Consider the following 9,868-nt stretch of genomic DNA (forward strand, 5'->3'; position numbering starts at 1 on the left):
AACATGCCGCAGACTGCAGACCCCATTGCCCATGGGGAAGATGTGAACACTTGGCTGAGAGGCATGACAGACAGCCTCACCCCCAAGACGTTTGAACTGTTATTATTTTTAATAATAATCCTAATCCTGAGAAGATTACTGACACAAGATTCAAGCCAGAACAAGAACCACAAGGAGCTAGTCAAGATCACCAGCTCCCTAAGCTATGCCTTCACAACCCAGCTGAAACTGAGAGACAAGCACATCACCCACCTTCAAGAGGAGCTGACATGTGCTCAACGTCGCATAGACAAGCTGGAAGTGAAAGTTCAAGATCAACTCAAAGCACCCAACGAGAGGGAGCAGGAAACAACGGAACAAGTTAAGAAGCTCCAAGCAGCCCTGGCAGCAGCTCAGCTCGAACAGCAACATGCAACAGCTGCCCAGAGAGACCTGGTAAACAGACTCCAGTATGCCGAACAGCTACTAGAGAAAACCAAGAATGACATCAGAGACAAGAATTCTGAAATCAGTGCTTTGAAAGACCACCTTGAAAGGTACAGAACTGAAACGGACAATCTGACCCAACAACTAGACGATACCAACGATGAGCTCTACATGGTCAGAAAAGAACTCCAATATGCTTACAAGCAGAAACAAGAGCCAAGGAAAGAGAAACATCTCTTAGCCTCATCACTGCTGAGCAGATCAGAGTCCCACGTCCAAGAACTGGCATATGACGAAAGGAGCGAAGGGCCACAACCCAAAACCTCACCTGCCTTCGCCACACAACCCTTTCCTGCCAACGAAAGAAAACCTCCCGTCCAAGACCTTAGAGCTGCACACGGGATGACCATCAAAGACCTCAACAAGCTGTCTGAAAACATCAGCAGGTTCAACCCGAACTCCACAGAGGTCCACGACATCCAGGCTTACCTGCAAGAAATCGAATTTCATCTGGAAATGAAACCTCATGTGACTGACAGAGACAGGTTATACATCCTTAGAGCCACGTCCAGTCCTGAGGTACGAAACTTCCTAGATCGACAGCCCCGTCAAACTACCAGCGACTTCGTGAGGTCCTGATTGAAGAGTTTACAGACCCAGAGTCTGAACATGGACTGTTGACTGCCTTGGAAACCAAACAAGGTTGACAAGAGACTCCACAAGCTTCCTACAACAGACTCCGACAAGCCTACTTTTGGTGCACACAACAAGCCTGACCTTGAAGAGGATGTGAACTTCAAAAGCCTCTTCCTAAAGAATCTGCACCCTGGAGTCAGCCACCATCTAGGCGTCATGGCCTGTCCACACTCCATGACCATCCAACAGTTGCGTGACCTAACACAGAAGGCCTATAACAAGCAAAAGATGGCCTCAAAGAAAGGTAACAAAACCTCCACACTCTTGAACTCTGTCAACAAAGACTCAAGCCTTGCACTGGACGACACCCAGTGGCATCACAACACCAGAGTCTTCCATCAAGAGCACAGAGAACGTGACACCCATGTCCACAACCACTTTCAGCCCAGCTGCTGGAAAAATCCATGGGACCAGCCACGCTTCTCAAGAAACCAAAAGGATAAGAACAAATGGAAACCTTACCAGACATCCAAAGGTAATCACCTGACTCATCCAAGAGCAAGTCATGTGGGTAAGCGACAACCAAACCCACCTCAGCACCACTCAGACATGCACAGTGCTGAGTATTCACATGAACATGACAGCTTACCGTCAGAAGACATGGAACAAGTCATGAGACAACTAAAAGAGTTCCTTCAAGATTAGTTTCACACTTATGACCACAAAGTTGAGTCATGCTTGCTGTGACCAGCGACAGAACGGAAGGCCGGTGATCACCTGGTGCACCACATCAGAGATGACAAGCACCTGTTCAACAACCACCCGGAATGAACAAGTCTTCACGGCCAACCGTTGATGAAAAATCTGAGGTACTAAAGAACATTACCTCAGTCTCCCAACGCTCACTAACAAACTGTCAAATGAACTCCAACTCCAAGAACCACATTCCTGTCTGTGCAACAGCAACCACCAGAGCACAGAAGGTCAGAAAGTCTGCCACAGCCAGAAGGCATCACAAGAAGAGTGCAACACAGGAGACAAAGTTTTGCAACCCAGCTTCACACAGGCATGCCAAACTACCTCCGACTGTCTGCTAAAGAACTTCCTGCCTTGCTGGACTGACCCCCATTAGACCATGGACACGCCCTCATCCAAGCCAAGGATGCAGAGAGCCAGTCTTCAGTGACATACAAGCAAAGGGGGGAGACAACACAGACTGAAACAGATCTGACCACACATACACTACACCTTTAACACACACAACATTACCTACACCCAGAGGTAACCACATCTACTGATAACACATTCAACAAACATATTCTTCCCACAGGTAGAATGTCCAAATTTTAGTGTAACAAAGTTACGTATACACACCGTGAAGAAACATGCAGCCATCCTCACAATAGGTTATAACATCTGACACTAAGTTAAGGTACATGACACACTAGCTGCACATGACATCCTAGCTCAACAGCAGTTGTAAGCCATGCTAGGAAAACCCACAGCAGCTTTGTTTTGTTTGTTTGTTTTGTTCTTCTTTTACCTATCCTTCTCCTTCCCCTCTTTCCTGAGTAGGTGAAACACCTAGACACCCTGCAAGGGTCGAAGGTCTGATATTAGGATTGACTCGCCACACCTAATATCCGCCAGCCACTCTAAACTGAATGGAAGCCAGAGAGCTCCATGCACGATAGGTCAACTCATTTCATTGCAAATGATGTTACTAGAAAATTAATGGTAAATGTTTAAATTAAGACAACCTAGAAGAACTAAACAAAGTTAACCACAAATTTGATTGGCGAATCAAAATACAACAGCGATTTCCAAAATGATCTAAACTATCCTCAATGTACTAAACTACATTGACTAATTGAACTTAACCACGTGTACCTAAATAACCTGATGCCTGCACCAGTACAGTAACTGTCATGGAGGTGTTGTCTTGTTGTTTGCTGTGTTTTTCTGCTTCTTCTGCCTTTGTTTCTCCAGCGATCGACGATGTCTTCAGCTAAACACCTCGCCGATCGAAGTGGGGATATGTAGCGTGAACCAGACAAATTAAAGATTCGATCGGGAGCCTGGTTGAAACATGAGCCGAATTCCACAGAAAGGCAGGATGTTGTAAATCAACTCCTAGCACCACAGTCTGATAACCAACCAACTCTTTCACAGAACAGCTTTCAACATTAACACCATTAGAACAATTATTGACAATTTAAATTCGAAGAAGAGATTGTCTAATTTGGGGCAAGTAATCGAAGAGATGGACAGTCTGACCCTCACATGTAAAGCCATGAGAGTAAACAAGATCGTTGGATTGACTTCCCCCCACCTAGCAGAACCAGACTGAAATTCCTAAGGAGACCTGTTAACCCCTCTGGTCTTCACAGGACGTATCCTTACTCCCCAGAATGGCACAGAGAATGCCTTCCAATGCATATATGCACCAAAATGAACTCAAAAAAGACTTCTAAATGGATATCAGTCCATTGCTCAACTCCATATCATACATGAACCCACACATTTGATTATAATGTTTCTAATCACTTATTGTGTATGTCTTTTTAAATAACTCTTGAATAGCTTAAGGGATCATATTCATGTTTAGTATGTGTGTGTTCGAATCTTCTTGCTTGAAAGGTTTCTGACCATCAGTTATTTGTCAAATGTATCATATTCTTGTTATAGGAATCATGTCCAAATTATACCCTGCAAGAGCGGGAAAATTTGGACCTCGTGCTTGATAAGATAACATATGATTTATGAATGGGTGGGACAAACATCGCAACACACCGAGAAAAGACAATATCTAATTGGTCAAGACAACATTTGAGGTGTGGCCAAAAGGCCAGTTTAAATACTCAGGACACCATCAAATTTTGCTTTTAGCTTTGAGCTTTCGTTTAGCTTCTGCTATCAGTCATGCCGGCTTTTAGCCTGCTTTTAGCTTTTGCTTTTGATTTTAGTCATGCTTTGTCATCACTTTTAGCGTTCTTCGAGCGCCGTTCCAGCGTGCTTCGGCCTGCACGCCTGCTGCTACTTAGCCACGATGAGAAGAAACACCATCTAGTCTCGTCAAACTTTATTTCTGTTCTTTTACTTTAGTTTCTTTTCTTTTCCGTTTGAGAGTTTCGTGTTCTGAGTTAAGTTTTGTAACGCTGTTTCTCCGAGTCTGACCTCGAGTGCCCGTCTGAAACTTAAGCCAGCCCACAACTCCGCATTTTCAGCCAACGCCCAACCACGGGCTTCCCAAGACGTCACTTCAACGACTACTGAACTTCCAGCCAATCAGCAACTTCGGGAAACCCCCTTTCCAGCGACAACAAAGGGAACCCCGTTACACAGGCAACGCAAGTAACCTCCAGACTCACATCTGTACTGGTGTTATCTAATATAATTTTAACCTCATTGAGGAACTCAGTGCGAGATGGGTTAATTAAGTAATTAATGGTTGTTCATGTCTATGCAATTTCACGTATTGCTGTAAACTTGGGCTTTCACATTTTCATTCTCTTAAACTCATTCTTTCCTAACGTTCTATCCTCCTGCAACTTGTGTGAATGTGTGAGTGCGTGTGATTATGTGTTAGATTAGTTTATATGTCTTAGATTTATCTAATAAAGCCTTATTTATATTGAAAAGAGAAGTATCTTGTGTTTTGTGCTTACAAGTTAATGTCTTAAACTGCCGATCTTGTTACTGTGCTAATTAATAGTGTTTTCACTATACTTTGGATATTAATATCCAGCGCAGATTTGATGTTAAACGGCTCGTTCAGTGAATCGCTGGCCGTTTCAGTGATAAGCCGTGAAACAGTGATTCTGTTCAAATTCCCTTTAAAATCTTAAATGATTCCCTTTGAGCTAAATTGACCTGTTTCCCTTACATCCTTCTGAACACATTTTCTCACGTACCCACTTGGCCACCTAAAACAAAAATTTATTTTATAGAATTTAGAATTTATTTTGAGTGATACTGTGCCTGTCAATGCTGTTCAGCTTTAGATCTCTCCTAGCATCATTACCTGCCGATTTCTGTCTGTTATCAGAGCAGACACTTGCATGTCTTGGGCCATCAGGAACTGCATACTCCGCTTTAGACCCTCTAGCTCATGCCAAGAGCTGCTTGGGACTTCTGAACTCTGCAAAACCAACTGATTATTACTGAACAGTAACAGTAATATCAGTAATTAAATCAGACACAAGATTTCTGTGTGACATCAACTTACTTGGACATGTTGAACATCCAAAACCTTGTTAATTCGATCCTCGATCAAGGAGTAGCTACCATATTTGGCACAGTGTCCAAGAGAATCTGATCTAAGAACGTCAAAAACAGTTACATTTAGAGGTTAATGCAAAAACACACACTGACCTGTTCTACATCAGTGACGTGAGCTGGACCATTCTACCTGCAGTCACCAGACAGGATCAATCCACCCCCAGTCTCCTTCAACTCCCTGATGATCCCCCTCTGCTCATTCCTCCAGGCCCGCACGATGGTAAGGATAGTGTAATAGCGCTGATTGCGGAAAAAAGTGCCGGGACTTATGCACTGCAGTCCAAACAGCTTCAGCATCTTGATTGTCTGAGTAGCCATGCAACCTGAGAAGTGGATGGCACCGCTGAGTAAAAGGTTGCAGGCAGGCATGTTTCGATGCACCTTCTCTTGGTTTTGCCAGTAACGCTCATAAGCACTTAGTTCCGCAGGCCTGAAAGATGAGAAAAGATTCAATACTCAAGCAGCTTTAAAATGAGGCAGTGAAATACCTGTAGCTCCTCACAGACAGTTGACAAATAAGACATTACCTGCTTGACTTTTATGAAAGTTCCTTCCAGGTGCATTATGTGTCCCTGGGTTTCCCCACAGCATGTAGGGCAAACCGTGAACAAGGACAGCAACTGCCTCTGGCAAACAATGAACTTGTAAACAGCACTGAAAACAAGAAAAGGAAAAAACACATTAATTCTGACTATGACATTTTTTGATACATAATCAGAAACAGTTTCCATTAATAAAAAGGTTTTTACTTTGGGTCACTGAGAGATTCCAGCTCTTCTGGTTCCTCCTCAGAGGACTCGCTCAACATCTCCTCCCCTGGACTCCATGACATATCACCAGAATGGTTGATGATATCAGAAAATGACCATTCATCATCACTTTGTTCAGGACTGGCCAGTGGAGTTGATCTGCGATTCTCAAACCTTTCGGTTTGAGTCCCCACATCCACCATCTGAGGCTTTACCTGAACAGCTTAGATGAAAGAGATTCATCTAAATAATTGTTCACCATTGTACATTCATTAGTATCAACACATGCATCTAATGCAACCCAGTACAAAATAGCTTTTTCTAACATTATAAAGTTCATAATTTTTAATGTTTAATGTCTGAAAAGTGTAAATTACAAAGTAGTAACCATGGAGATCATGAAAATTTTTGACATGTAATCCTTATTTGTGATTGCAGAGGTGGAAAGAGTACAAAAATATTCTACTCAAGTAAAAGTACCATTACATAATTGAAATTTTACTTAAGTACAAGTAAAAGTACCAGTCTAAAAATCTACTCAAGTAAAAGTAAAAAGTAGCTCATTTAAAATTTACTCAGAGTAAAAATTACTTAGTTACATTTTAACAGTGGGAGGGAAGCAAAAATGGGACACACCAAGGGTGTCGAACTCAGTACCTGGAGGGCCACAGTCCTGCACAGTTTAGATATAACCTTAATTAAACACACCTGATCCAGCTAATATAATCATTTAGGTTTATTTGAAAACTACATGATATGTGTGCTGGAGCAGGGTTGGAACTAAACTCTGCAGGGCTACGGCCCTGACACCCCTGGGATAGGCCTATTAATCTCAAAATAGTTGTTTTTAATTAAAGGAATCAGTTATTTAGAATAATAAGACATTTGGGCTGTTACCAGGCAAATCAGTATCAACAGACTCATCTTTTCAATGCAGATGAAATGCAGAAGCTTCATCGGAAGTGGCATTTAGGTGTATTTACACACTGTTTAGTGCAGGACAAGAATGCATTTAACCTGCAGTTACAAATGCATGAATAATGTTTTGATATACAAGACATAAAATGTTGAATACTCATTTGAAATTATAAGAAATTAATTATTTTAAAAAAATCAAAAGATACTTTAAATGTGAAATTAAAACGGCCAGTATGTGTCAGCAAGTCACTGTTAATAAGTGAGTCATTGAGATTGAACCGAATCATTTAAACGGTTGATTCATTCAGGAACGAAACACTGTCATGTTGCTCAGAGACGGCTGTGTTTGGAATTATTTTTTGTTGTAGAAATAGAGCAAAAACAGGCAATATGGTGTCTAAAACGCAAGTCTCTTAATTAACTTGTTTACTGACCTGTTGTAATATATATATATATATATATATATATATATATATATATATATATATATATGTAATCATGATAATTTTTTGGAGGAAAAGACGGCATTCTTTGTGTGATTTTGATTTAATATATGAAATGATATAAATATGTAAATTTTCTGCCCCTATATCTTCAATTTTGTGATCATTCTAAATGCATTTTAGCAGACTGAATCACACAGTGAAAGAACGCACTATAAATGCGCGCGCACATCATTAAAACAACAATTATGATATTATCGCAGAGGATATATATCACACACTCCGCACCAGTCTTTTTGGCTAATTTGTGCAAAACCTCTTGCTAAAATGTCAAAGCTTCATTTTAACCACCATTGCAACGATGCAGTTATTTAGCTTACCTCTACATGCTTGCGAAGGGTTGATGTCTTGTCGAGATTTTTATAAGCTGCTAGTTTGGTCTCCCTAGGCAAGCACAGTTTACACTTCATAATAAAGCATAAATATGGCCAGGGGTTCACTTCATTTCCTTCGAGTTCAACTTCAGAATATGACGGGGTTTCGTTTTTTAGCGGTGTCTGCACCACTAACGCCTGTTTTGTCTGTCTGCATCTTTCTTGTGATTTTAGCGCCAGTTTGCCCTCCTGCACATTATTTACTGCCGTAGTTTCCAGGAAGAATTTTTTTTTTTTTTTTTAAAGTACAATACTTCAAACAAAATATACTTAAGTAAAAGTAAAATTACAGATTTTAAAAATTACTTTAAAAAGTAGAAGTACACAGAAAAGCTACTCAATTACAGTAACGCGAGTAAATGTAATTCGTTACTTTCCACCTCTGTGTGATTGTATATGGCATGCATGGTGAATGCTAGATATAAGCTAACTACCTAATGAACGATGTAAACATCTTATGTTGCACTGTGATCCACGATGGACCACTTCTGGCTCAGGGTCCATTGTAGAGATGTCTCCATCTCCATCACCTTCTGGATCTGAAGTGGCAGTTGCACCCGCCCCGTCTTTGCTGGCAGCACTCTCTCCCAAAATCTGAAAACAGACCAAAATCACAACTTTGAACTTTAAAAAATGTAGTCCTGTCATAATAATTCCCCCATTCATGCATTATTTAAAAGACTGCTAATCTTTTCAAAATCTTTTCAAAGTAGTCCCGAGCTGCATTCCCTCGCATGTGCCCTGTTGATACCAGCTTCGATTAGTCAAAGAAAACCAAGGCAACTTCGATGTAACTAAGAAAACTAATATTGTAAAGCATTACTTGGATGCGTTTAAGAGACAGTGAAGTCTTGTTTACACTTTCACCTGGCTCCGAAGAGAAAGAGTGCGCGCGCGTGACCGGCTCTCTTTCTCTGCTCGTTCTTTCAGTTAAACATGCGCCCTGTCACAAGCGCAGCAGTTCATCTACATTACTCACCGATCAAATAAGACTTTGGCGGGACAAAAAAAAACACTTTGGCGGGCGCTAAAACAAGTTCAATGCAGGAAAATTCATGTGTGAATTTAACCGAGTAACGTTAGTAGGCTACATGACCATGCACTCGCACAAATGTGACCACATAAAATTTTAACTCGCACAATCTCAGAAAATGGTCGCAGTCTGGAACCCTGTCTTATTAGCACAATAAATAAGTGTCAGGAGGCTCATGTGCAGCCTCACGGGGTGTAACAAGAGTAAGCTGACGGCAGCTAGCAGCTAGGTGGGCTAACGTTGACTTCTCAAAGTCATGCCAAGACTAATCCATTATAACGTCAAGAAAAATACATTTGCAGAAATTACATGCAGAGCTACATTTTGATGCAACAATTTGTTTAAGGTATTATAAGACTTACTGTGCAAAGCTCTCGTTTTCGACGCGCAGATTCTCTGCTAGTGCTAACGTTAACGTTAGACTCTTCACTCCCGCCAGATTTTGCTGGTGGACTTGCATGCACCGATGGCACAGCTCCATTTGCCAGCCTAACCCACTCTTTTCGTCGAAATCCCATGCGAAATTCCATAAGATCTCCTTGGTTGTAGCTGTCCGGTGTGAAGTGTTTTTCACATACCACCATGTGTCTTGTCAACGAGGAGGCAGCGAAATTGCTTCTCTTTGCCTGGACGAAACATATCCAAGCACGGAAATCTTTGTGTTTCTTGTTTGGAAATCGGTGGACCCGATGGCCAGACAAGTTGGAGTTGTTGCATCCAAAACAAACACAAGAATTCACCATTGTGACAACTCAAACCTACTATAACTATAATAACGATAACGATAATCTCTCTTTTCTGTTACCACCACGTCGTAAACCCACACTGAGAACCAGGGCGGCAGCGCCTATGTTTGCCTGTCCTTACGTCATATGACTCGTTCTCTGGGAAAAGGCCAGGGCGGCTCTTTTTTTTTTTTGGAGCGTAGCTTAGAATAGGTACACTTTT

General features: G+C 41.5%; 1 protein-coding gene across 1 annotated transcript; it reads right to left on the reverse strand.

Moving 5' to 3' along the window:
- Positions 1-5,062: 5,062 nt before the first annotated feature.
- On the reverse strand, positions 5,063-9,793 carry LOC109104378. Its single transcript, XM_042743386.1, has 7 exons — positions 9,283-9,793; positions 8,322-8,481; positions 6,093-6,315; positions 5,875-5,997; positions 5,474-5,773; positions 5,291-5,381; positions 5,063-5,203 (listed from the first exon to the last, which is right to left on the reverse strand). The coding sequence occupies exons 1-7, from the start codon at positions 9,661-9,663 to the stop codon at positions 5,063-5,065; spliced, it is 1,419 nt and encodes a 472-aa protein (XP_042599320.1). The 5' UTR covers positions 9,664-9,793.
- Positions 9,794-9,868: the final 75 nt, after the last annotated feature.

Source organism: Cyprinus carpio, chromosome B18 (genome assembly GCF_018340385.1).
Source record: "Cyprinus carpio isolate SPL01 chromosome B18, ASM1834038v1, whole genome shotgun sequence".
NCBI classification, from domain to species: Eukaryota; Metazoa; Chordata; class Actinopteri; order Cypriniformes; family Cyprinidae; genus Cyprinus; species Cyprinus carpio.

Coding starts and splice junctions, on each gene's coding strand:
- LOC109104378 (XM_042743386.1), bottom strand. CDS start 9,663: ATGGTGAATTCTTGTGTTTGTTTTGGATGCAACAACTCCAACTTGTCT. Junction 6,316..8,321: donor ATGTTTACATCGTTCATTAG/GTAGTTAGCTTA, acceptor CTTTCATCTAAG/CTGTTCAGGTAAAGCCTCAG. Junction 5,382..5,473: donor ATCCTGTCTGGTGACTGCAG/GTAGAATGGTCC, acceptor TGACGTTCTTAG/ATCAGATTCTCTTGGACACT.